Source organism: Trachemys scripta, chromosome 11, assembly GCF_013100865.1.
Source record: "Trachemys scripta elegans isolate TJP31775 chromosome 11, CAS_Tse_1.0, whole genome shotgun sequence".
Taxonomy (NCBI): domain Eukaryota; kingdom Metazoa; phylum Chordata; order Testudines; family Emydidae; genus Trachemys; species Trachemys scripta.
In genome coordinates this window covers 60,790,736-60,818,074 of record NC_048308.1, presented here as the reverse complement: position 1 = coordinate 60,818,074, position 27,339 = coordinate 60,790,736, and the positions used below count along the sequence as shown (strand labels likewise).

Below are 27,339 nucleotides of genomic sequence, written 5' to 3'. Positions count from 1 at the left end.
CCAACAGAGTTGAGAATAGAACCCAGGGCTCCAGAGTCCCACTCCAGTGCGCAATCCACTAGGTCACACGCCCATCTTCTCACAAACACATTATAGCCGATGCATAGAGTTAATATACAGGGAAGAGAGGACGCAGACTGAAAACTGGGATGAAAACACAGGCAGGCTTGGGGGTTAATTTTTCACCTGCTCATATCCATTTTAGCGGCATGGTGAACAGTCATAGGTATCGCATTATCTGAGAGAGCACAGAAGATGAAAGCAGTGCACAAGACTAGACGAAACAGGGAGAAGAGCTATCTGTCACATAGTGATGGCTAATTGCCAGCTATGTGCCACAGAGCGAAGGCGTGGCAAGAAGCGAGAACTTCTGTGAGCTGGAACCTTGCTGTCAGAGGATCTGTTTCCCTGGTGGTGGAAGGGAAGGATTTGAGAAGGGACTGAGGCAGGCAGATTGTAAACACAGAGCAGAGGGAAGGATGGATAACGCAGGACACATATGTTGCCTGTCCTGGCAGAATGAGGAGTAATTGTACAGCAAAGATCATCTACTGGGAGTGAATGGCAAAGTGGGTTTTCTGGAGCTCCAGAGGGCCAGGTAAATGTTCCCTTTGTTGTTAATCTGCTGGTTTGTGGTTGGATTTGTGTCTTTTACATATCAGGAAATGTATCAAAGGTTTGATCAATCGGTGCTATTTCTCACTGTTTTATAAACACACAAGCACACAGAGAGAGACAGCTGTCTATCTTAGGTTTTCCTGTGGTGCCCATCATCTTGCAGCTATATTTGTATTTCTTTATATATTGTATACAGACATGCATGATATATATACATACCTCTGTGTATATAATAAGTGTGTGTTTATTTGTAACACAAAGAGATGTGTGTGTATATATGCATACACATATGTAGCAATATATCTAGCCAGAGAAACAGACACAAACACACACACACACACACACACACAGTCTCTTTTATTAAAAGGTACAGTCCTTGAGATCCTTGCAACACTGCAAACTCCTGATGACTTCAGCTGGAATTTTGATTGCTCCAGGTAGGCAGAATCAAATTCCATTGTGCGGTTGTGTACATATCTGCAGCACAACACAAATACATCACTCTGTGCTGGTGGGAAGTGCATTGCAGTGTTTTGTTTTATTTATTTATGTATTTTATTTTTGCTTTCTTATGGGACAAACTCCCAAAACATAGTAAATAGAATTATAAACTGTAGGATTAAATAATCCCAATAAATATATGCCTACCTTGTAGGACTGTATAATACCTATAACGTTAGTTTAGATGCTGTGGTCAGTGGCACCAATAGATAGGATAGAGTGAAACAATAGCTTTGCAAAGAGAATGCATTATTTGTCTCTGATTTGTCTCAGAAAACAAATATTTAAGGATCCACTCTTGCAGAGATTTAGGCACACATGTAATTTTACTCACATTGAGTAGTCCTACTGAAGTGAATGGGGCTACTCACAGTGCATAAAGATAAGCATGTGGAAAATCTTTGAAGGAGCATGGTGTCAGTCATTTCAGGCAACAGTAGGCCCGATATATAGCTTGGGAGGTTTGGGGTTTAGTGACGTTTTTCTTGAATCAGAAGTTTACAGGTTTAAAATTCCAGATTTAAAAAATCACAAACTCAACATAATGGGAGAGGGAACTACATAATGTAGCTGAAGGATCTAATCTACACTACCTAGGTACTTATATGGCCCCCTTCACCACTATAGCTGAGCTCCTGGGAGCTGAGTGGTTTTGGCAGCTTACAGATAATATATTATGTTGCATTTCAGTTAATCAGCTTTTGTCAGGTTTCTGCTGAGCTTTTGCAAAGATTGTTTGAGATAAAGTTTGTAATTTTTTGTTAGTAAACTGTGAGTTCAATCTGTATTGTGACTGTGGCAGAGGAATAATACAGTGTTATAACAATAATGTGCTGCTGTAACCATCCCCCAGAGCTGGCTGATTTTCACGAGGTTGACATGATCTCAGAGGGTTGGGTTGCTGTGCTGTTTTGTTGAAGTTGTGTCTCCATTGTTTTTTTCTTTTTTCGGGTGATAATAAATGTGTCAAACTGCCAGGACTCGCTAGTTGGGAAATCAGAAAAGATTTGTTTTGAAATGATTTTATGCTTGTTGTTAAATGGTGGGGTTTTTTATATAATCATACATGTACTTATATTCCGGTGAACTCCAAGGTCTTAGTGTAATTAGCTTTGAACTGTCCCCGGTTAGCTCCTTGAGTACTGTCCTTGATTAGGAGAATTGGCTGGAGTCTAGATAATAAAGTTACAATAATAATCCTTTACATTTATGCTGGATAGCACTTTATCCAGAAAGATCCCCAATGGCTCTTGGCCCTATATGTGAGATGCTGAGTGCCCATAGCTCCTGGGCCTACATACATACATTTCTCCACTGAAAAGCAGGCACTCTTGGGTGTGGGACACTTGCCAGCAGGACCCGGGTGCACAAACAACAGCAGAGGAACAACTTGAGTAGAAATTCCAGCAATCTCCATCCTTTTTCAGCTCCAATTTCCATTTGGGAACAAAAGTACTATAGGATTTTTTAGCACTGGTTCTGACCACCAACACAGCTCTGTGAAATGTGAGGGAGGGGCTTTAGAATGAGATGCGGCTCTAGTAGAGCCTCAAGGCAGATTATTAAATTTTTAAAAATCTTTTACTTATTTGTTGCTGCAATCTGGGATGCCCCCCCGCCCGCCTCGTACTTTCTGGATGGAGACGCACTGATCCAGCAGATCCAGTTGTAAAAGGCATCAACCTGAATAACATCTCTCTTAAAATGTCCAGTTCGGTCTTTACAGCCCCCCTCTGTGCTTGCAGCTTCATGGGTCCTCCCAGTGACATCACCTATAACAGCATCTGACGGCTACAGTATTATAGGGCTCACTCCTCTTTGTGCTGATCTCGGAAGCTGACACAGCCTGTTCTCTTCTTGTGTTTCTGAATTGCCTGCTTGGCTGGGAAAAGATGCAGGGTTTTTAACCAGGTCAGTGTGACAAAATGTGAATTAAGTAAACAAACACGAAACAAAGAGAAACAGAACTGGGCACCATGTAGGGTCCCCCAGAATGCCGTCTGCCTCCAACAGGGATGGGTAGAACTCCAGGGAGGCATGTGGGCTGATCGCTGTAGAAACCCAGGCCAACGTCCCCGTTTAAAGAATAGATGTAGGCCCTGTTTGAAGCATAGTGTTGGCTTGTCAGATGGTTATGTACAGTAAGTGTTCATTAGAGGTCTGATTCGGCAAGGTACTTACGCACGTGCCTAGTGAGAAGCACGTGAGTCATCCAGCTGAAAGGCATTGGGAATTTGTGTTTGAAGTTAGGAATGTGCTTCACTACCTTGCTGAATCAGTGCCGAACTGCGTAAGGCCTCAGTCCAGCAAAGTGCTTTGTGACTTCACTGAGGCGACGCACAGGTTTAAGTGCCTAGCCACATCGGGGCCTTAGCTTTTTTCTCTGGCTCGGGGCACGTGCACGTGTAAAGCCTGCTATAGGGCTGCCCTTTTGCAATGCTGCTTTCCCTTCTATTCCATCTCTGCCCAGACTCCCTGCTCCTTTCCACAGTCACCGCCCAGCTGGAGAGCTTTCAAACAGCTAATCACCGTGAAGCCAGCAGGAAGTGATGCAGCCACTCATTTCTCAGGGCATTCTTGGGCCTGGAGGGAAGTATGTGTCAGGTTGCTGCAGGGCAAAGGAGTCAGCCAGGCTGTGCGATAAAGATCTCTGGAGCGCTGTACACAAACCTGTCTTGAGTGGCGGGGGAGGGTAGGGTAGGGGGGAAGCTTTACATAATCCATGTTTCCTCATTGCCCCATCATGTTCACCTCTTTGTGCACTGGGCTGTTTGCATCCTTGTTTCACCCTAAAGGTTGCTGCATTTTCATGAATGTTTGCAAAGTGCTGGGAAAATTAAAAGCATGGTGTACTGTAGGTGCCAATTATTATTAATTAATATTATATTCGGTGATGATGGGTGAAGAGTTCTCTAGATATGTAGTGCAGTTTGTCATGTCCATAGAATGCTCTGGGAACCTTGCTGAAAGGGTCAGGGCCAGGTCCTTAGCAAGCATAACTCAACCTACTTCCAAAAGACAGCGGAGCTGCATCAACTTACCCCAGGATATATAGTTTTGAACCCTGCCAACTGCACAGGTACATGTCATTACTAACAGGAGCCCACCCCTTCGCTCTCTCAGTTACTTCTAGAGCTCTGTAGCATCTCAGCACTCAATACTGTCCTTTAGATTCGCCTAGTGTAATCCATAGAGTTCATCATAGCTGATTCTGCTCTTCGCCTCTCCCAGCTTCTAGGAGACTGTCTTTGTTGCTGTTTCTTCTGCGTGGGTGTCAGAGGTCCCTTGTCACTCTTCTTGGCAGGAAGAATCTAGCAGACAGTTGGGTTTTGCAGCACGAGGCTGGATTAATGTAAGATCAATATTATCTCCCTGTTAGCTTATCGAGCATTAAAGAGCTCTTGACTGAGAATGCTTTTTCTCTGGCTCTTGTAAGCTTCTCCTAGAATTATTAGGTGCATTGTCTCAGAATATATATGATATGGTAAAGTACGTATTTAGGGCACTGGTGTAACCTGGTCTAAGGGGAATTCCTATACTGGGCCCAGCTTTTTTCCTGGACAATTAAATTTCTCAGATTTATATTATGGAATGATAGAAATGTAGGGTTGGAAGAGACCTCAAGAGGTCATCCAGTCCAGTGGTTCTTAACTTGGGTAAACGGTACGCAGAGGTCTTCCACAGGGTACATCAGCTCATCTAGATATTTGCCTAGTTTTATAACAGGCTACATCAAAATCACTAGCGAAGTCAGTTCAAGCTAAGATTTCATACAGACAATGACTTGTTTATACTGCTCTGTGTACAATAGTTATATTCCAACTGATTTATTTTATAATTATATGGCAAAAATAAGCAAGTAAGCAATTTTTCAGTAATAGTGTGCCGTGACACTTGTATTTTTATGTCTGATTTTTGTAAGCAAGTAGTTTTTAAGTGAGATGACACTTGGGGGTACACAAGACAAATTAGACTCCTGAAAGGGGTACAGAAGTCTGGAAAGGATCTAGTCCACTTCTGCACACTGACAGATGTTTAATTGTTTTTAAATACCTCCAAGGACAAGGAGTCTACGCCCTCCCTTGGTAACCAGTTCCAGTGCTTAACTAATACTGAGAAGTTGTTACTTTTACAAGTACTTTAAAAATGGTCATTTAGAGACTCTTCTCCTTGTGCAAAGATTGATCAGGGCTTGTAATATTTACTCGCTGACCAATGCCAGAAAAGCACTGTTAGACCAGGGGACTAGCAGCTGTTTTAAGGCCCAAAATCTAATAAGCCACCCGAACTAAAGCAAGATGAATACCATATACTAGTGTTTTCTCATGCTGTAATCCCATGTTACAACAGACTAAAATTTGGGAACACACCTCCCATCTAGACATAAAGAAAAGTGGGGGGGGGTGATCTCAATTCTTCCACCCCCCAAAAACATATTTAAATACTGAATCCAACAATTATTTCATGTAATTTTGAAAGGGACCATGTCAAGGCTGATGCATTAAAATTGCCTTATGACAGCTGTCCCTTATTGTACTCCAATTACTTCAGGATTCTGGCTGTGTGTTTTTTCCCTTCAAGCCACCTGTGGTGAATAGGGAAAAGAGGCAGAAGTTCTACTTACAGATTAAGACTCGCAATAAGCAAACCAGCCTAAGGCCACGTCTACATTACCCGCCGATCGTAATCGATCTATCGGGGATCGATTTATCGCGTCTCATCTAGACGCGATAAATTGATCCCCGAATCGACGCCTGTACTCCACCTCGGCAGGAGGAGTAAGCAGAGTCGATGGGGGAGCCGTGGCGGTCGACTTGCCGCCATGAGGACGGCTAGGTAAGTCGAACTAAGATACTTCAACTTCAGCTACGCGAATAGCGTAGCTGAAGTTGCGTATCTTAGATTGATTTCCCCCTCCCACCAGTGTAGACCAGCCCTGAGTGTATGCGATTGCGATTCCCAATACATTGCATTACCTTGTAAGCTCTTTGCGGCCAGGGCTCACCTTTTATTATATGTATGTACAGCACCTACCGTAGTGAGGCCCTGATCCCTGATTGAGGCCTGCTGGCTAGGGGTTCTCAAACTAGGGGTTGCCACCACCCAGCCCTTCTCATATTGCTGGATGGGAGAGGGGTCTCTCCTAGATGAGAAAGGAATCCTGGGCTCATCCCGATATAAAGGGGGTTGTGTAAGAAAAAGTTGAGAACTGCTGCTGTAGGTACTACTCTACTACACATGATTAGTATCTGCTTTTGGGGGCATTATTTGGTCTGCATCATGGATAGATCTGGGAAAACAACGTGCTATGCACTAATACTTTGCACGTCTCTGTCATCTTCCAACCCTTAAGACTAAAACTCTTTGTAAATATTAATCCTCATGAGAGGTAAGTAAGTATTGGTAAACCGAGGCACAGATTTATTGGTCATATCACAACCAATCAGTGATAGCATTGAAATTACAACACAGGAATCCTAACGCCTAGTCCTGTACTCTAGCCCAGTGGTTCTCAACCAGGGGTACCTGTACCCGTGGGGGTACACAGAGGTCTTCCAGGGGGTACATCAACTCATCTAGATATTTGCCTAGTTTTACGTCAGGCTACATAAAAAGCACTAGCCAAGTCAGTACAACCTAAGATTTCATACAAACAATGACTTATTTTTACTGCTCTGTGTACTATACACTGACATGTAAGTACAACATTTATATTCCAATTGATTTATTTTATAATTATATGGTAAAAATGAGAAAGTCACCCATTTTTCAGTAATAGCGGGCTGTGACACTTTTGTATTTGTATGTCTGATTTTGTAAGCAAGTAGTTTTTAAGTGAGATGAAACTTGGGGGTTCGTAAGACAAAGGGGCACAGTAGCCTCGAAAGGTTGAGAGCCACTGCTCTAACCAATCGAATATACTCCCTCTCTGAAATCATGAAAGGGACTTCTGTAGTGACTTGATCTGTCTTGCTAGCTAACTAGTTTGATAATGACCCTTCCATGCTGCTGCACGGATGAGTATAGTTCTCAGGGATTTCAAGTGACCAAAATACAGCTAAGTTTCATTTGATCCAAGTCGATGCAAAAGCCCGAGTGGAACTCTGAGAGTTTGTTGTTGACAGATGCAGTCTACGTAAAATATCCTCCTAGAGGCCGTATTAGTGTAGTGGCTAAGCACTACTGTGTATTTCCGTAGCATCTTTCATTCTTTAAGAAAGCACTCCCCAGACTGTACGGAAAGGGGTAACCACTCCCCACTGAAGTGACCTTTTATAACAGTTTGGGCAGGGCATACTGCATCCCAAGGTGGTGATGGTGCAAAGTCACGTCAAGATGCAGCATCACATCATCCTGTTGCCATGTGAGTCAGTATCACCATGTGCTTCCGGAACTCATGGCTTTACAAGAATGTGGGAGGTTGTGTGACATGAGATAATCCTCATCCCGCAAAATCAGGACACGCTTGCAGCCCCATAAAACAGGGTTTCCAGTGTTTGGTAATAAACCTGCTAAATGCACAATTTCTTGGGTACATTGATTGATTTTTCTTGTATTGATGCAGCCTAGAGAACAAAGGGACCATGTGTTTTGCTGCCCCTTGTCTTCCCCTGAAACGTCGCTGTGACAGGTCACAAGCCCTTCTGCAATCATTGCTGTTCAGATTGTTTAAATCCATCAAGTGGGAGCAGGGCTGGGTTCTCTGCCAACGCTGGTGAAATGGCCTCTTTGTGTGGGCCAGCCTGTTACTTGCACTGTTTGGCATTTGACTATATCTCAGTGCTGATTCTGTCCAAGCTAACACCAACTGCAAATTTGTAAATGAATCTCAAGCAGTCCTGGTACGAGCCTCACTCATAAAGAAATGCCAGCGAAGGGTTTGAGGGTGGGTAGGGTTACCATATTTCAGCAAGCAAAAAAGAGGGTGGGAGGAGCCCCGCCCCCGTCCTGCCCTGGCCCCGCCCCATCCTGCCCTAGCCCCACCTCTGCCCCTCCCACTTCCCCCCCTCAGAACCCCCAACCCTCCCCCCGCTCCTTGTCCCCTGACTGTCCCCTCCTGGGACCCCTGCCCCTAACTGCCCCCCAGGACTCCACCCCCTACCTAAGCCTCCCTGCCTCTTGTCCCCTGACTGCCTCCTCCTAAGACCCCCCCCCAAAGGCCCCCCAGGACTATACCCCCTACCTGTACCCGGACTGCCCAAACCCTTATCCACACTCCCACCCCCAGACAGACCCCTGGGACTCCCACGCCCCATCCAACCACTCTCCACCCCCTGACAGCCCCCCCCAAAACTCCCAACCCATCTAAACCCCTCTGCTCACTGTCCCCTGACTGCTCCGATCCCTCTCCCCACTCCTACCCCCTGACAGCCCCCCTCCCAGAACTCCCAACCCCCTCTGCTCCTTGTCCCCTGACTGCCCCCTTCTGGGACCCCTGCTCCTAACTGCCCTCCAGAACCCAACCCCTACCTAAGCCTCCCTGTTCCTTGTCCCCTAACTGCCCCCTCCTAAGACCCTCCCTCCAAATGCCCCCCAGGACCCTACCCCCTACCTGTACCCTGACTGCCCAAAACCTTATCCACACCCCCCNCCGGGGCCCGCCCCCCGCCGCGGCGCCCGCGTCCCCCCAACCAGTCCCCCGCCCCCCCCCCCCAAAAGCCCCCCCCCCCCACGGCCCCCCCCCCATCCCCCCCCCCCCGGTCTCTTGACTGCCCCCTCCAGAACCTCCCTGCCCCTTCTCCGACTCCCTGGCCCCCTTGTTGTTGGCCTTTCTTCGCCTAATGTCTCTGTGAGCCGTTCGTCCCGGCAGGCTGGGGAGCAGCGGGGGAGGATCACAGACGATCTGTGAATGCAGGGAGTGAGCTCTGCTGCAGGGGGGAGGAGGGGGCTCTCTCTGGCTGTCGGAGCCCCATGTAAGTCGCACCATCTGGCCGGCTGCCCTGTCAGCCGCGCGCGCTCTGCATGGGTGGGGGGGAGAAAGTCCGGACATTTACAAATTCCCCCCGGACGCTATTTTTAGCTCAAAAAGCCGGACATGTCCGGGGGAATCCGGACGAATGGTAATCCTAAGGGTGGGTGGGTTACGGCTATGGAAGTTCTTTATTCTCCCGCCATTTGTTTTCTCCCAAGCAAAGGCCTTCTGCTCACATGCTTATCCTGGCTGAGGAAGTCTAAATGCAGCTCCCTTTGCAAGCCATGGGAAGTTCCTCCTTGCTCTGCTTTGTGCTCTCCAGGCATTGAGTATGGTGCCTGCCCAGTTATCCCAAGATGCTCTTGTTTTATTGGTTTGCATGAGGAGATTTGGGGCAGGGAGTGGTCAATAAGCACCTATGCTCTGTGTCGCTGCTGCCCTCCTCTTCGGAGATGGCTGCATATTAGTGGGGAAACAAGGGGTGAAATCCCAGCCCAGCTGAAGTCAGTGGGGTCATAGTTCAGGGCCACTGTACACACTCTAGGCTCCCAGCTCCCCAGTCTCTTGGTGGAGACCCACGTCCCCTTTCCTTCCTGACTGGAGTATTTCCAGGCTGCACAGCTTCCTGCCGGCACTGTGAATTCCACAGCAAGCCAGACTGCCTAAGCAGGCCTCCTTCCCTTTCTCCTCAGAGGCTACAAACAGCATAAGTGCCACAGTTATAAGTCCCCACACAGCCTTTTCTAAGCAAGCACATTTATTCTTAAAGGGAAAGTCACAAAGAAAACATACTAAACCAGTAAAAGAACCTACAAACGTGTTAATAAGCTCATTAGAGATCACCCAGCAGTAGGCCAAGTACTTACAATCCTTCAACAAGGATTGTGCGCCTCCCTGGACAGAAGGCCCTTAATCACTTTAAACTCAAGCTATTTATCCAAAAGTCCCTTCTTTGTCTGTTGGTCTCTGGAGAATCCAGTTTGAACCAGTATATGGGAGCCTGCGCAGGTGGTGGTACCTCTCTGGAGGTGTTAAAACCTGAATGAATTTGCCCCGTAACCCCACCACCAGCACACACACACACACAGTTCTTAATTCCCGGAGGGCTATGGTCACCCTCTCCCATGAAATTACATACAATCCCTGGCCCAGAATGATGCGTAAACTTAACACAGTGAGATCTCCCACAGATATTTTAGGAAATTGCCACATCTGTCACAAATGGCAAAACTCCCGTTGACTTCAGTGGAGCCAGAATTTCCCTCAAGCTGTAGAGCTGGACCACAGAGTTGATGTCCAGATCTGGGTTAGGATCAGGCTAGGGTTTGGTGTTCTGGTTCAAGCTGGAATAAGGTTTAAGGTTCATTTTTGACAGCACTGAAACCTCACAAGCTGGATTTGGGCCCCAAATGCTGGAAATCTCCCAGAGTCAGCTATTCCCATAAGACTGGAGCTACACCTGAACTAGCAATGGCAGATTGGCTCCATACAATTTTGGGTCTGACCCAGAATGAAAACGGTGAGGGAGATAGTGTGGGCTTGGATCAGTCCTTTGCTTGAAACCCAAAGGCGGTTAGGTACGCACTTCTAATTTTGCCTCTTCTCCAATTGTAAGTGTGTAAGGACCTATATTCTCCACTGCCTCACACATTGTGTAGCCATTGACACCCGTGCAGAAGGACTGTTACACACACCCCATTCTGATTTGACACCATTTTGTTCAGCTTCACCGTTTTGATTCCGGCCCCTCCTCTACTCAATTAGTCAGAAGCAGCCTAGTGAATCAGTGCCCATCACAGAGTGGTAGTTAATATGCAGCAAGGCAATATTATTTGAAGCTGCTGTCTGAAGCATGGCGATTTGAAGAAAAAATAGGATAAGGTTTGAAGTGACCTTGGTTATGCATATTGTTGTTTTTAAAGCACATGTCTTGGAAAGCCTTTTACAAAGGCCATCGTTTCTGAACTGCAGCAACTAAGACCCAGATAGCAAAGATGATAGAAGGCTGAATATTATTAAACAGTAAAATAAGTTATTTGCCACAATAGAGCAAACCGTGGGTGGAAACCGAGTTATTGGGGAATACAAACCCTCCCCAGTGCAAGGCTGTTCGTTCCCCGCTGTTCTGAACAAATTGAATGGTCTTCTCTTTATTAAGATGGAGCAGCTGCAGGACCTGCTACATTAAAACCAGAGCTTCAACCAACTGGACTAAAGGAGTAACTGCTCTAGCTCAGTGGTTCTCCAACTAGGGCCGCTGCTTGTTCAGGGAAAGCCGCTGGTGGGCCGGGCCGGTTTGTTTACCTGCCGCGTCCGCAGGTTCGGCCGATCGTGGCTCCCACTTCCCTCGGCTCACGCCGCTTCCCGCAGCCCCCATTGGCCTGGAGTGGCGAATCGCGGCCAGTGGGAGCGGTGATCGGCCGAACCTGCGGACGCGGCAGGTAAACAAACTGGCCCGGCCCGCCAGTGGCTTTCCCTGAACAAGCGGCGGCCCTAGTTGGAGAACCACTGATCTAGCTGACAGCAGTAGTGGACTTTTATCCTCCTATGGGGAGCGGCCTCTGAAATGGCAAAGACAAACTATAGTGCACGGTTTTTCTAAAATAAACATTAACTATTTGGTGTTTAGTTTTATTGGAAAATCTCTTAAGTTCAGTGTCAACACTGGCTTCCTCCAGCACTAGTGAGGTCTGTCTAAATACAGTATCTAGAGGCCTGCACTCAAACTAATAGAAATCCCCCCGCGGATGGTGACAGGAATCCATAGAGGCGTGTTTCTGATTGATTTGGATCAATTTCAGCTGCACCTGCCTCCAACAACAGGAGCATAGTGAGTGGAGCCTCACTTCAAGAGAGGTGACACAGCAGCAGAGGTGAGGAGACTGGGATAGGAGCAGCCTCTGACTGTACCAGAATGAGTGCCCAGGGCCCGCTCTCGTGAGGAGCCGCCATCGCTCAACTCCCATCTTGGCGCTTCGCAGGTTTGGGCCTCAAAACTCTTCTCTGCCTCGGTACTTCGCAGAGACATCAGTGAGCCAGTTGCCTGGATGGAGGTGATGGTCTGCAGGTTAATGACGCTTCTGGGCATGCTGGATTTTGTTTAGCATTGTGTAGCTATGCCCTTACGTTTCCACCGCTGTTTTACATGCCCTGTGATAGGCTGTGTTGAAGTAGCTGTGGTGGTGCCACGGTATTAGCGAGATGAAGTGGGTGAGGTAATATGTTTTATTGGACGAACTTCTGTTAACAGAGAAAAGATATTCCCTCACCCACCGTGTCTCTCGAATGCCCTGGGATTGTCCAAAAAGTAAAGAAGGAATTCAGAGTCCAGGTCAGTGTTAGCCTCTCAGCCCTGGTTCTTTAGCCAGGTGATCACTGTGCTATTTATAATAAGGGCCAGATAGCAAAGTATTCACAGCACAACTTAGTTCAGCCTTAATGTTTCCGGAACGACTCACATCCTAAAGTCTCCCAGGCTTTTTTTTAGAGTCCCTTAGATCCTCATAGAAGCCTGCACGGAGCGTTCCATAGGCCACCGTATCACAGAAAGCTAATAAAGAACACCTTTCACTGTAGCTCTGAAAAGCTTATCTTGGCTAATAAATGGTATCACCTTGGCTCCCACTTATCTGGTGCCCCGCCCTGCTCTGTACAGGTTCTAATTCAAAAAGTGATAACACGTAATCTCCCACTCAGTGGACAACAGAAGCCCTGTAAGGAAACTTTGTACACAGTAACTTTGATGCCAAAAGGAAAGAGGGGATGACGACGGTGGGAAAAATCAAGTGATTAAACAGCTTCACTTGAATGAAAGAGGGTTTATTAAAATGATGCTGTGCTCTGCTTTACAGGAACTCCAGATTGCCATGAACTGGTTACACTGAATAACTTAACCGCATTCCCAGGATCTGCGTAAATAAGTTAACACTCAGCAAAATAACTGTGGAGGAGCAATTCATCCCGATGCCAACGGCTTTTGCCACCAAAGGCTTTGGTGGCTGTTGTATTTCTCCCGCCATATCTAGGTCAGTGTTGTGCCACAAGCTTTTCTAAAGCATCTTTATCCTCTATGCCTGGACATTTATGCCGCATCTTCTCCTAAACCAGCACTGACAACTCAGGCCTTCCAGCAACACCAGAAATGGAAGCACTAGAAGTTGATGACATCAGCCCGGCCTTGGAGGTGACTGAAGATTTCTTCAATAGTTTTGATGCTAAGCTGGAAAAGGTTGTGCAACCGTCCGAGGTGTATGGGGTGCAGGAGGTTCCCGAACTGGTAGGACATGAAGTATTCAATCAGATAACGGACAGCGGAGACCTGAGAAACATCACTTCCTTAGCTAAAAACGGCCTCATTTGGGAACGCTGCAGAAACGGCCTCTTGGAAGCCAATGCTCCGAAAGCGTTCCCTGCCAAAGATCAGTTTACAGGGCAAAGGGAGACAGCCCCGGATAATCTCTCCTGGGTGGAGCAAAGGGAAGCCTCGACTTTTAATATTTTTAATCTCTGTCAGCGGAGGAGAGACAGGCCCCGCTCTGTGAATGATATCCTAGTGCAAAACGAGGAAGCCTCCACTTTCAAGCTAGGACATAACCGGTCACGCTCGGATGCAAGCCGCATAGACTGGGGACTTGTCTTCACAGGTGCATCTGTGCAGCCGCCATCGAGTCAGGACACCAATTGCTCCAGGCTCTCATGCCTACCACCCACACTAAAGAAGGGAGAGGACGTTCAAGGGAACACTGGTACGTACAGACGCTTCATTGCTTTTACTAATGATTTCTTTTTAACATTGATCTTGTCTTGAAAAGGAAACTGCTGGCTGCCAGTCTCCAGCTGCTGTAAACTGGCCTGCTTCCATTGACGTCAGTGGATCTACATCATTTTAAAACCAGCTCAGGGTCTGGCCCATATTTTTAAAAATATTCCCTCACTGCTATTACGTGTTCTCGGGTTTAAAAGTTCACTTATTTCCATTTTTTATTTCATTCAGATTGGCTAAGAAAGATCTGCTTCTGGTTCTTTCTGGTTAGTTTCATTTGCAGGTGCTCACAGTTTGGATTGCTAGTTTAGTGGGAGACTGGTTAATCTAAAAAAAATAGTTTTCACTGAAGAGTTAGAAATAAATAATGAAAAAATAGGCTTCCTTTTTTTTTTAAAAGACACAACCTGATTTTATTTTTTTAGGCCTAAATTACTCTGCACTATCTCTTTAAGAAAGGTTGGGTACTCAATTCAGAAACAACAGAAACTCCAGCAAATAATCTGTGCCCTTGTCAATATTAATGCATCTCTGTCGGCTTTGTATGGGATGCAGGAAGTCTTGTTATCGGATGGACACAGACTTTCTCAGTGAGCCACGCAAATGAAGCAATGTTTCAACGAGCTACACATTTCCCTTTTCCTCTCTCGAGCAGGACACTGGAAGAGATTTGGCTGGAGGCCTCAGAAACCCCGAACCAATGTCTCCTGTTTGATGACTGTTTATTTTGCAGCTGCCAAAAGTGCGTTGAGCACTAATAGCAGACACAGCCCGGGCCACAAAGGTCATACAATCTAAATAAAGACATGGCTTAATAAATGGATACAAGAAAACCAGATGGGGTGCGGGAGGGGAAAGGAAAAGGAGGACAATAATTATAATAGCCAGACTGTGTGGTTGCTTAAGGCAGTGTTTGTCAACGACTGGTCCGCGGACTGGTACCAGTCCCTGAGATCTCCCTGACATGGTTTAGGAAGGGAGCAAGCCGGTCCGTGGTATCAAAAAGGTTGAGAAACACTGGCTTAGGGGTTACAGCATGCCTTTAAGTCCAACGTTTCCAAAGAGGTTGGCTCCTTCTTAGCCATTAAAATGTAGTGTCTAAATGGGAGCGGAGCTTTTTTAGATTGCCTGCTGCACATGTTCCACCCCACCTCCTTCTGGTCCATACTGAGCAGTGCACCCTTGGGAGAGTATGGGCAGCGCTGCCTCTATGTTCCCTTGAGTGCAGGGATGGTAACTCCGTCTGGTCGTTACATGGGCTAACCCAGGAGGGAGAAGGGTCCTGTACGCCCATGGAAAGGCCAGACATTGTGGGCCCCTATAGAGTAATGCATGTATCTTGACGGGGTTATAAATTGTGGTGTGTGTGTGTGTGTGTGTGTGTGTGTGTGTGTGAATTACAGCGTGAGTTTTCGGTATTGTTGGCCAAGCTTGTGAGGACCTTACGCTCACCTTGATGGCATTTCTCTTCCTGTAGCGTGATAACTTTTGAACACCACGTCCGTTCAATTCCAACATTTCCGGGAACGTTCAAGGCATCAGTGGCCAGCGCCCTGCTGATTTGGGAGGAAAATCAAACCAAAAGGCAGAACGTGGGAGACATCTGATGCCTCTGCCCGTTCTTTAGCACAACCACAGTTGGTCGATGGCACCCATTAATGCCTTCTGGCATAGAAATGCTTCTATCCCACCTCTGTCCATCCTCCCAATAGAGTTGAATTAACACATTGACAGCCTGAATGACTTCTCTCCCAGACCAAAAGAGGAGTAATGAGGGGGAGTGGAGGACAGGGGGTCAGAATGCAGGGAATGGGGCATGGAGGAGGGAAGGGAGCAAACACAGTCCTGGCAGTGAGGGGCGGAGTTGGGGGCCCTATTAGGGGGAAAGGGGGCACACAGAGTTCCTAGCATGTTTGGTAGGTGGAAATGGGGGGCAGGCAGACCAGCTGGCATAGAAGAAAGGAGGAAAATGGGAGTAAGAGGGTAATGAGGGTTCAGAGCCCCTGCTGGAGATATATTGGGGGATCTTGCTATGGGGGATGGGAGAATTGGGGCACACAACCCCTGCTATCGGGTGAAATGGGGGGACCCTGAAATTGGGGGAGGCTGCAGAACCCTCTGGTGGGGGGATATTGGGGGATCCTATCATGGGGGATGGGAGGAATGGGGGCCGCCAGAACCCCTGCCAGATGGAGATGGGACGAGTTTCAGGGAGTCCCTGAGATGGGGGGGGGGTGCCCGGAGAGCTTGTGGGGGGAACGATGGGATTCAAGGAGCCCCTGGGTGAGCCATGAGCTGAGCCTGTACAAGCTGCGTGACTCTCCTAATTTTATTTTATACTATACAAATTTTTCCTGCGGGGGAGGGGTTGAGCTTTTTGTTTGCCCCCTTTTATAGTTAAAGATTTGTACCATCTTATATTTACATAGCCACAGTCCTCTGGAAGCGCCAAAGGATCCCAAACCACCGCCCCACTCCGACTGCTCTGTGTGGCACATCCCCGTCCTCACCCAGAGCTCAATGCCAGACTAGGGCCTAAGGATATAAAGCCGTAAGAGGAATCACTCCAGCCGCAGGCAGGTGCAACCACCTCTGGGGTGAAACGTGCCATGTAACACAACAGAGCTCTGCAACTGTTTAGGAAAGAACTCCAAGAAGAGTATTGAAACTGCAGGGGGAATTTAGGCAGGCAGAAGGGAGTGATCCAAAAAGCTCGTTGCTTTTGGGGTTCTTTTTTACAATTGTAAGGAAACCTAACACAATTTGGAACAGGGACCGTAGGGCAGCATTACATCAGAGTGCAGGGATTTGTATATTGGACCGTCAGTAAAAGCTGCTCTGACTCTAAGCTTTCTCCTCCACTTCCTGCAACAGGCTTGGGTTGTGTCCAAGGACCCTCTCTGCCTATATAGGCAAGACTTGCTGTTCCTTCCTTCCTTTCTAAATGGCTCCCGTTCCAGCTGTTCCCTCCAGGAGTAGGTGTCCCTTCTGCTCAGGGCTAACAGACAACAGAGACCAGCCATCTAGACATCCTGGGGGAGAGCTGCTACATGCAGAAGCACGTCCACAGCACGGCAGACAGGCTTGCAGAGAACTTCCCACAATCCACTGAAAACAGAACAAACTCTGACTGCAGCACGATTGGCTCTGACTGAAAAAAACCACCACAGGCCTGGTCAACTGGCACATGTGGTGACCGAGGGCTTAGCTGTGACAAAAGTTGTACTGCTTTAATTATACCACTGTACTTATGTGGTTCCTTCCACGCCTATCACAGACACAGTTATACCAGCTTAAACGTGCTTATAGCAGTCTAGCTTAGTCCCAGAAGGGAAATCGATTGAGCTATACCAGTATATAAGGCACCTTTATACCAATATCACTGCATCCCCGCTAGTGGTTGTGCCAGTATAACTATCTTGGTAGAAATCACACCCTCACCAAAATATACCCGTGCAAAAAACGTGTGTCGAGCAGGCCTTAGTAGACATAAAGTCAAAGAAATAGAGCATGGTCACAAAAGCACAATATCTGCTTTGCCTCAGTGGTCATTGGGGTAAGGACGGCACATGGGGAAGAGAGCTCGCCTTTATTGGTTAAGGTTTGTACAGTGCTTTGAAGCGGTAAAGCATTATTAGAGGGTGGCCACTGAACTGTGACAGTGCAGTTCAAAGGTAGTCCAAGGAGGGCGGGGAGAACCCAGACAGCTTCATATAGCAATCAGAAGGTCTAGCAGATGCCCACCAGCCAAGGCTGATGACAAAGATGAGTTTGTAGCAGGGGCTGCTTTCTCTTTGACCGTTATTCCCCTACATCTATGAAACTAAGGGACCTCCCTCTTCCCATGGCTGCCAAGAGAGGCAGGCAACTCTGCATTTCACCTCTGCACTTCCCCTTACCCTCCCCTGCTGTGTGTGCTTACCACTCCCTTTGCCTCTCTCAAAACCTGGCGTCCCCTGCCCGGCCTCCCGCCCAGTTCACCTGCTTCCCACCTGGGCAGAATAAGGACCCCCTTACCCCCTGCAGCCTGTGTCTACTTCTCTCTGTCTAAAGCTGAGCAAGGCTCCTGTCAACAGGGCAAAGAGTGCAAATGTACAACAGCAGAGAGAGGTTGACCATATTTCCCTAAGAGAAAACTGGACACAGCCAGCCACTTGCTTAAGGAGCTGTGCCCCAGCCCCGCCCTGTGAGGCTGTTGCCAGTCACTGGAACCCTGTGGGGGGCCCCCTCAAGAGGTTGTTGCCTGTCCCTGGAACCCTGCTGCCCCCCATACTAGAACGCTGCCCTCCCCCCGCAGCTCTGCCCACCCCCTGCAGGGGACTGGCATCTACACACACACACACACACACACACACACACACACACACACACACGCCACACTTTTTTTTTTACTAAAGAGGGAATTTGTCCCATTTGCTCTTGCCAACTGATCAAGTCAGCAAGAGCAAATGGGACAAATGCCTCCTTTTAAAAAGAAAGTCGAACGGCCAGGACAGGGCTTAAAAAAGGGACTGTCCTGGCCAAAATGGGACATACAGTCACCCTAAGCAGAGATCTTCCGTTACCAGGGCAGGAAGGGCTGTCTCCACACTCACCCATCTCAGTAAACTTGACTCCCACTGACTGAGTGTAACTTTCAATTCATTAGAAATTAGCAGACTCCATATAAGTGATACCAGCAAACAGCCTATTACCTGCTCTAGCATTCCTCACTCAAAATTGGCAGCCAATGCCCTGGGGTTAGCTTTTATAGCCCACCCGTTCCCAGAGTTCCCTGCAGGCGCCTGAAACAAGTCACCTGAGAAATCTAAACACACCGAAATAGTCATAGAATCATAGAATCATAGAATATCAGAGTTGGAAGGGACCTCAAGAGGTCATCTAGTCCAACCCCCTGCTCAAAGCAGGACCAATTCCCAGCTAAATCATCCCAGCCAGGGCTTTGTCAAGCCGGGCCTTAAAAACCTCCAAGGAAGGAGACTCCACCACCTCCCTAGGTAACGCATTCCAGTGTTTCACCACCCTCCTAGTGAAATAGTTTTTCCTGATATCCAACCTGGACCTCCCCCACTGCAACTTGAGACCATTGCTCCTTGTTCTGTCATCTGCCACTACTGAGAACAGCCGAGCTCCATCCTCTTTGGAACCCCCCTTCAGGTAGTTGAAGGCTGCTATCAAATCCCCCCTCATTCTTCTCTTCTGGAGACTAAACAATCCCAGTTCTCTCAGCCTCTCCTCATAAGTCATGTGCTCCAGACCCCTAATCATTTTTGTTGCCCTCCGCTGGACTCTTTCCAATTTTCCACATCCTTCTTGTAGTGTGGGGCCCAAAACTGGACACAGTATTCCAGATGAGGCCTCACCAATGTCGAATAAAGGGGAACGATCACGTTCCTCGATCTGCTGGCAATGCCCCTACTTATACAGCCTAAAATGCCGTTAGCCTTCTTGGCAACAAGAGCACACTGTTGACTCATATCCAGCTTCTCGTCCACTGTGACCCCTAGGTCCTTTTCAGCAGAACTGCTACCTAGCCATTCGGTCCCTAGTCTGTAGCAGTGCATGGGATTCTTCCGTCCTAAGTGCAGGACTCTGCACTTGTCCTTGTTGAACCTCATCAGGTTTTTTTCTGCCCAATCCTCTAATTTGTCTAGGTCCCTCTGTATCCGATCCCTACCCTCTAGTGTATCTACCACGCCTCCTAGTTTAGTGTCATCTGCAAACTTGCTGAGAGTGCAGTCCACACCATCCTCCAGATCATTAATAAAGATATTAAACAAAACCGGCCCCAGGACCGACCCTTGGGGCACTCCACTTGAAACCGGCTGCCAACTAGACATGGAGCCATTGATCACTACCCGTTGAGCCCGACGATCTAGCCAGCTTTCTATCCACCTTACAGTCCATTCATCCAGCCCATACTTCTTTAACTTGGTGGCTAGAATACTGTGGGAGACCGTATCAAAAGCTTTGCTAAAGTCAAGAAATAACACATCCACTGCTTTCCCCTCATCCACAGAGCCAGTTATTTCATCATAGAAGGCAATTAGGTTAGTCAGGCACGACTTGCCCTTGGTGAATCCATGCTGACTGTTCCTGATCACTTTCCTCTCCTCTAAATGTTTCATAATTGATTCCTTGAGGACCTGCTCCATGATTTTTCCAGGGACTGAGGTGAGGCTGACTGGCCTGTAGTTCCCCGGATCCTCCTTCTTCCCTTTTTTAAAGATGGGCACTACATTAGCCTTTTTCCAGTCATCTGGGACCTCCCCCGATCGCCATGAGTTTTCAAAAATAATGGCTAATGGCTCTGCAATCTCACCCGCCAACTCTTTTAGCACCCTCGGATGTAGCGCATCCGGCCCCATGGACTTGTGCACGTCCAGTTTTTCTAAATAGTCCTGAACCACTTCTTTCTCCACAGAGGGTTGGTCACCTTCTCCCCATGCTGTACTGCCCAGTGCAGCAATCTGGGAGCTGACCTTGTGCGTGAAGACAGAGGCAAAAAAATCATTGAGTACATTAGCTTTTTCCACATCCTCTGTCACTAGGTTGCCTCCCTCATTCAGTAAGGGGCCCACACTTTCCTTGATTTTCTTCAAAGTCAAAAGCTTTACTCTCTTAAAAATTACAGACAAGTTCCGCAACAGGAAAACTGAGCAGGGCAGGGGAAAGAGAAATATATTAACAAGAACGGCAAAACTACATCTCCCCAAAATCTCTGGGATGGTTACTTCCTGCACACCAGTCCCACCCGTAGTAGGCTGCTGTTTGTGTAGGAGTCGGGTGAAGGTTGAAAGGGTCACTTTAAGAGTCTTTCCCCAAAAGATGTCTCCAGCTCTGTAGTGTTTTTTCATAGGAAAAAAACTTCTTTTATGCTCTGAAAACAGGCTAAACTTGTCTGAATATTTCCCCCCTTCCCGCTCAACCAATTTTTGGCTGTTAAGAGTCAGTAGCCTTTATATTTCTTCCTTTTGAGTTAATAGAGGCCTTTCTTTGGTCCTGAGCGCCTTATAAAGAACTGGCAGCTACTGTGAAAAAAGACAAGAAGTGTGCCCATGACAGGTAAATATTTCTCATGGAAGTCCCTAAATAAGTATTAAAAATGACCTCATGATTCCTGTTAAGCATACATAGCAGCTATTATAGTAATGGGGGGAGTCATATGAGTCATGAGAGAGAAGGAAAAGTCCGTTCTCTTACCCATAGTGAGATAGCCCTTTCTAGAACCCTTAAAAGAAACTAAAGCTGAAGTGCTGTCGCTGGCCTCCGCTGTTTCTTTTCAGTCCTCCCCGGACCTGCTTCCTGAAAAGGACTCTCCTGTGTAGCTTGCAGGCTCTCTTGGTCCTTCTAAGACTGGCCAGTTTGTTTCATGAGTCATTACCTACCTAGAGTATTTAGTACTATATGTTTATCTGTTCCCGCTGCTTGTTTTTTCACGACATAGACAAGTGGAATTGGATCCTTTCCAAGCATCATTGAAGGAAAGGATTTGAAAAATGCACCTGATGGGAGCAGTATTCCCTTGTGCCTGCCAGCAAAACTGCTAATGCATTAGATACTAATACTGCTCTCTTACCTCCCCCCCCCGGCCCCCAGTTTGTGTTAGAGTGCAGTGTTGAGTGGTTAGTGGAACTACTGAAGAGGGAAGTTTAAGTTCAGGACAGTCTTTTGTTGTTCTAGGCAGGCAGCCTCTCTAGCCAAAGGGAAGGTCTCCATAGCACTCAAAGAAGGATCACTTAGACTATTAAGTACAATATGTGAGCAGGTATCTTTGTTGTTTACGTGGATTTTTTTTTTTTCCGAACATAGTCACCTCCTGAGCAGTGCAGGTGTTCTAATGCTTCTCATCCATTCTTCTTCTCATTTGTATTACTCTAGGGCTTAAAGACCCCAACTAAAAGTGGTGAGATTTCATTGTGCTAGGTGCTGTACTAACACAAAATGAGAAACAATCCCTGCACCAAAGAGGGCTCAGTCTAATGCTCCTGTGCTACCCACATTTACACCTGTGCTTAACTAGTTCCATTGGTTCTGGGACTACTCCTCGGAGTTAAGTTAAGCACAGGTGTAAATGTCTGCAGGATTGAGGTCTCAATCGACAAGAGAGAAAAAAGGTGAGAAAGACACAAGCACACAGAGATGAAGTGACTCACCCAAGGTCACCCAACAGATCAGTAGCAGAGCCAGGGAAATGCCCAAGGTTCTCCTGACTGGCAGGGCAAAATATTGACCCCAGTAACATCAATGGCAAACCTCTCATTGATTTCAGTGGGGCCAGGATTTCACCCCATGTTTTTTGAGAAATCCTCATCTGTGCAACTAATAAATAGTGGACCAGTAAAGCTGGAAACTTACAGAATGTATTTTTTTTTCACCATTTCTGCTGGTTTGAAGCTTGCATTGCAGTCAGCTTAGGCAGGGAAATGCTGTCTTCTCTAACTTCCCTGGGAGTTCTGCCTGAGTAAGGACTTCAGGCCCCGCCCCTCTAAAGCGGGAATCTTGTCTTCTGGACTTATGACAGCTATCTGCTGTTGCAAGAGTAGAACGATAGAAAGCTGAGCTCTCCTTTATGGCTATATAGTACACTATGGACTGGGTTGGGTTTGTTTTTCTTTTTTTGAGCCAGATATAAGCCTATGTTAATGAGCAACAAAGTTTGGGCTTGCGGGTCTCCATTGTTGGGCTCATTTGCAGTCGACTTACTTTTGAGTTGTCTGTAAACACTTGAGCGTTGCTTTCCCTCCCGTTCTTCTGTTCCTGAACAAGAATGACCCTTTGCCTCAGACTGGCCAGAGAAGCCCTGGCTCTTCCTTTTCCAGACACTCTTACAGAAACTTTTCCAATTCTCAGTGCCTGGCAGCAGGGAGACTCGTCTGAGCAGTGTGTTTATTTATGCCGTAGCTGGTGAGGAGAAACGGAACGGTTTTTTCTTTAAGGGAATGTATGGTTTGTGAAAGATGGCAGCGGCCTGGAGTCGTCCTTCATAGGCGTAGGTACAGCATAAGCCAACAGCAGTGTGGATGTCCTCATGCTGCCCCAGCAATGGTGTTTAGGAACTTCATTTAGGCTTGAGGGGGTAATTTAGGAGGGCAAAGACCTATTTATTCGTCGCTTTCTCCAGGATCACCACTGGAGGTCAGATGTGGTGGTAGGTTTTCTGTGGTGTGGATGTTTTGTTTGCTAGGAATGGAATCAGATCAGCAATGCGTTTCATAAGGGTCCTCAGCTGGCAAACAACTTTTGGCCATGTTTGAATCAGTGACTAAGCCCCAGTGCTGCAGAAAGAGACACATGAATAATCTTATGCCTGTGAGTAGTGCCATTAACATCCAGGTGACTCCCCAAGCTACGGCATAAGTGTTTGCCAGGCCAGGCTCTTAGGAGGGAAAGTCTCTGTGTCACATTACAGCTCCCCTGAAAGGGGTTGATTAGAGCTGCTTGAACATTTTCTACTGAAACTTTTCCTTGAGCAAACATGGGCTTTTTTCCTAAACAAAAATTTTCTGCAAAAAATGATTTCTTTTTAACTGAAAGTCCCCCAAAAATTCAGCTTTTGGTTTTTCATAAAAAACCTGGAAAAATTTGGGGGGGAAAAAAATGGACCATTCTTCATTTCTTTTGAAATTTTTCACAGAAAATACCAGGACCATTTTCTTTCTAGCTTTGTTGTTATCTTAATGAATGGTCTGAGCCAGGGGTAGGCAACCTATGGCACGCGTGACGAAGGCGGCACGCGAGCTGATTTTCAGTGGCACTCACACTGCCCGGGTCCTGGCCACCGGTCCAGGGGGCTCTGCATTTTAATTTAATTTTAAATGAACCTTCTTAAACATGTTAAAAACCGTATTTACTTTACATACAACAATAGTTTAGTTCTATATTATAGACTTATAGAAAGAGACCTTCTAAAAACGTTAAAATGAATCACTGACACGCGAAACCTTAAACCAGAGTGACTAAATGAAGACTCGGCCCAGCACTTCTGAAAGGTTGCCGACCCCTGAGCAGTAATAATCAGCAGAGGGCTGTGCCATGAATCTGTTGCTGCTCTTTTCCTCCTTCTCAGAGAGGGTATAATAATGCCTATTATAATCATCATCAGCAGATCTCAAAGCACTTCAGATTTTTAATGTATTTATCCTCGTAACACCCCTGTGAGATAGGGCAGTGCTATTATTGGGGGGAGGGATAGCTCAGTGGTTTGAGCATTGGCCTGTGAGTTCAATCCTTGAGGGGGCCATTTAGGGAACTGGGGTAAAAATCTGTCTGGGGATTGGTCCTGCTTTGAGCAGGGGGTTGGACTAGATAACCTCCTGAGGTGCCTTCCAACCCTGATATTTTATGATTCTATTATCCCCACTGTACAGAGGGGAAACTGAGGCAGAGATAGGTTAAGTGAATTGCCCAGGGGTCATAGAGGGAGGCTGTGGTGGATCAGGATTCAAACCTAGGTGGCCAAGGCTAGTGCTCTAACTATTGGAGCATCCTATAGGAACACTGCCAGGCGGGGAAGATTCTGTGGTAGTTGAAAGGCAGGTGGTGAGGTGCAGGTGTGTGGGGACCCTGAGAGGAGCGAGATGTTGAAGATGATTGGTGAAGTGCTTATTGTGACCAATCAGGGAGTAGAGCCCATAAGGCCTAGTGCTTGGAGCACCTGCCAGACAGATTTTAGGTGCCTAATTGTCTTTTGTGTCTTTGAAAATCTGTCCCTGAAGCGCTTGCCTCAGAGCTTGTGACACAGAAGCCATGTATGTAGTGGGTGCACCAGGCACGAGGGGACATCAGGTAGAGTATTTTGCACCATGCGTCTAGCACTGTAGGACACAAACTTGGATCTGCTACACCTCTGTGTAGATGGGAAGGATGAGACATTACAGGCTTGTCTGACCGAGATCCCAAAATAATCACAATTAAATTTGTAGCCATGAGTTTCTTTGTTGGGATAAAGAATTGGCTTGGAGATTGACAATAGCAAGTGCGTCTGTATGAGACGCCTCCTGGTGGAGGAGCTGGGTGACTAAGGTTGCTTATTGTCTGCACTTTACCCGATGTGTCCATGACTTGGATGGAAGGAATGCGCTGTAGAGATTATTGATAAATTGCTGGTGCTACAAAACTGGAGAAGGAAGAGAAATCAGTGCAAAGAATGAGTGCGGTGAGAGTCAACTGAACAAACTAATGACTTGGAGTATGGGCTCACATATAGCATATGCAACTGAAGTAGGATAATAGGGCCAGACCCTCAGTAGTGTAAATTGACATAGTTGTCAATGGCCCTAGAGTTTAGTGACAGAAATGGCCTACCAGATTGAGTCCGTTTGCCTGCATAGACTCCATTAATTCTTTGATGCAACACTTCAGGTATCAATCTTCAGTGTAAAATGGTTACATGATCTAAAAACTCTTGTATGTGGTGCCTTTTTGTATTTCTGGGTTTCTGCGGCAGTAAAGCTCTCAAAATAATCCAGTCGCGGCCATCCTGGTGGCAGAGCAATATTGCTTTGCATTGCCATGTGGAAGATCTGGGTTCTGTTTCAGGTTCTGATCCTGCGAGCTGGGAAATCTGCAGGGACATCATGTTTGCTCCTGAAAGAGGAAGGCATGGAAAGCCTTGTATGAGTTAGAAACGATCCCTGATAAATCAAGTTAATTTCAGAGTGGCTCTCACCTGGGGCTAACTTATTCCCAGCTTTGAGACGAGGCTGCTATAAAAGCACTAGGGAGGATGGTGGAGGGAGTCTGAATATTGGAAGGCAGAGCTTTTAATATGAATGAATATTAATTAATATGAATAATATGAATGAATATTGGAAGGCAGAGATATTTAATTTTAATTATTTAATTTTTAAATACCACCTAGAGGTCCCAAGTGAGATCAAGGTCCCATTGTGGCTAGGCGCTGCACACACACATAGTAAGAGATATGCCCTGATGAGGTTACACTCTAAATAGACAACACAGACAAAAGGCATGAGGGGGAAACTGAGGCACAGCATGGTGAAGTGACTTGCCCAAGATCGCACGGAAGGTCAGTGTCAGAGCCAGGAAATCGGCTGCCAGTCCAGAGCCCTATCCACTAGACCACACTATTTCTCTAAATACCTCCCTGAGTCCACTTGCATGGGTGATGTGTCTTACCAGATCTTGACTGCTCCCTCAGATTGGACATTGTTGGAGTAGGAGAAGTGAGGCAAGGCAAGTTCAGCAGTGATGCTGAGTGTGGGGATACATTGGCGAGGTAGCTGCATTATAGCGATGGGTAGCATGACTTACTCTGCTGTCTTGTGTACTTGGGAGGATCTGGAAGGTGGATGGAGATGGAGAATCCAGTAGAGTGAGAGAGTGAGAGAGGCACAGACACAGAAGAAGCTGCCGGGGCAGAAGGGTTATGGAATAGCACTGACGAGCTTGGGATGTGGGGCCTGACTGGGGCTCTTCAGACTGAATTATTGGCTGCAAGTATGGTGGAGAAAATGGTTTATCCCTATGGGGCTTTGTGCTCCGGAGTTATGGAACTTCACTGAGTTACTGAGAAGGAGTTTTGATCTCCTGGGGCTTATCATAAAGTTGTGATTTTACATAGCATTTCCAGCTTGGTTTCTAAGACTTTTCCCCTATGGCCAATGCCAAGCTAACTATCGTGATGTGAACCGAACCTGTTTTAAATAGCTTTGCTAGTCGCTTTCATCCCTTTCTTCCTTCCCTTTGAAGCTGAGTCAGGGAGTTTATACAAAAGCTGGCTAATGCTTTTTCATTTGATATTCCCATTTCCTTTAGAAGTGCGGGATGTACATTTCATGTATCTAATAGCCACTAATAGGTAACCATTTTTGTACCGTGTGCACCTTCTGCCTCTTCCTTACCTGTGAATGGGGGTCCTGATGCTGGTCTCCCATACATCACTTTGTCACTTGAGACTTCATTGGGCCCCAGTCTCTATTACACAGGGACTTCCACCAGTGCAAAATGCTATTGTTCTGACCTGGAAGCTGTCCACTGGCGTAAGTGACTAGATACGGTGTAGGTCAATGGAGAATAAGGCCTATTGCCTTCAGGGGATTTACTCCTGGTTTATACCAGTGTAACCGAGAGCAAAGTCAGACCCCAGATTCAGAAAAATTCCCTATCGCTGCATTTAGAAAAACGGAGAAAATAATTGTTTTAAATCTCTTATGATTTGGCTAGGTGGTTCATTTCACTCTGCATCTTTGTACTGAATCATATTCTAGAATAGCTGCCATTTGGACGTTTTATTGGAAACGAGCACAGACCTGGTTTGTAGAAGTGGTTTAAGAAACCTGGTCCTTCGATATTAGAATCATAGAATATTAGGGTAGGAAGAGACCTCAGGAGGTCATCTAGTTCAACCCCCTGCTCAAAGCAGGACCAACACCAACTAAATCATCCCATTAAACCAACTCCCCCAGGAATGGACACACCTAGAATTAGAGGTAGCCTAATTCACCATTCTCAAAGTCGGTTTTGCCTTCCTTGAAGCTAAAGACTGAAAAATCATGAAAGCTCAGTGAAAATGGTTCTTCTT

General features: G+C 46.7%; 1 protein-coding gene across 5 annotated transcripts in view; it reads left to right on the top strand.

Moving 5' to 3' along the window:
* Positions 1-448: 448 nt before the first annotated feature.
* The window catches only part of PLEKHM3 (pleckstrin homology domain containing M3), a 117,716-nt gene continuing 90,825 nt past the window's right edge, over positions 449-27,339 (top strand). The window contains exons 1-3 of one of the 5 annotated variants that reach the window (XM_034785807.1): positions 451-598; positions 4,351-4,471; positions 12,883-13,776. In XM_034785807.1, the coding sequence (XP_034641698.1) occupies positions 13,173-13,776 (604 nt within the window). In that variant the 5' untranslated portion in view covers positions 451-598; positions 4,351-4,471; positions 12,883-13,172. Of the gene's footprint in view, positions 599-4,350; positions 4,472-12,882; positions 13,777-27,339 lie in introns of all 5 variants that reach the window. The other 4 variants (XM_034785808.1, XM_034785809.1, XM_034785805.1 and 1 more) reach the window with 4 other exon arrangements.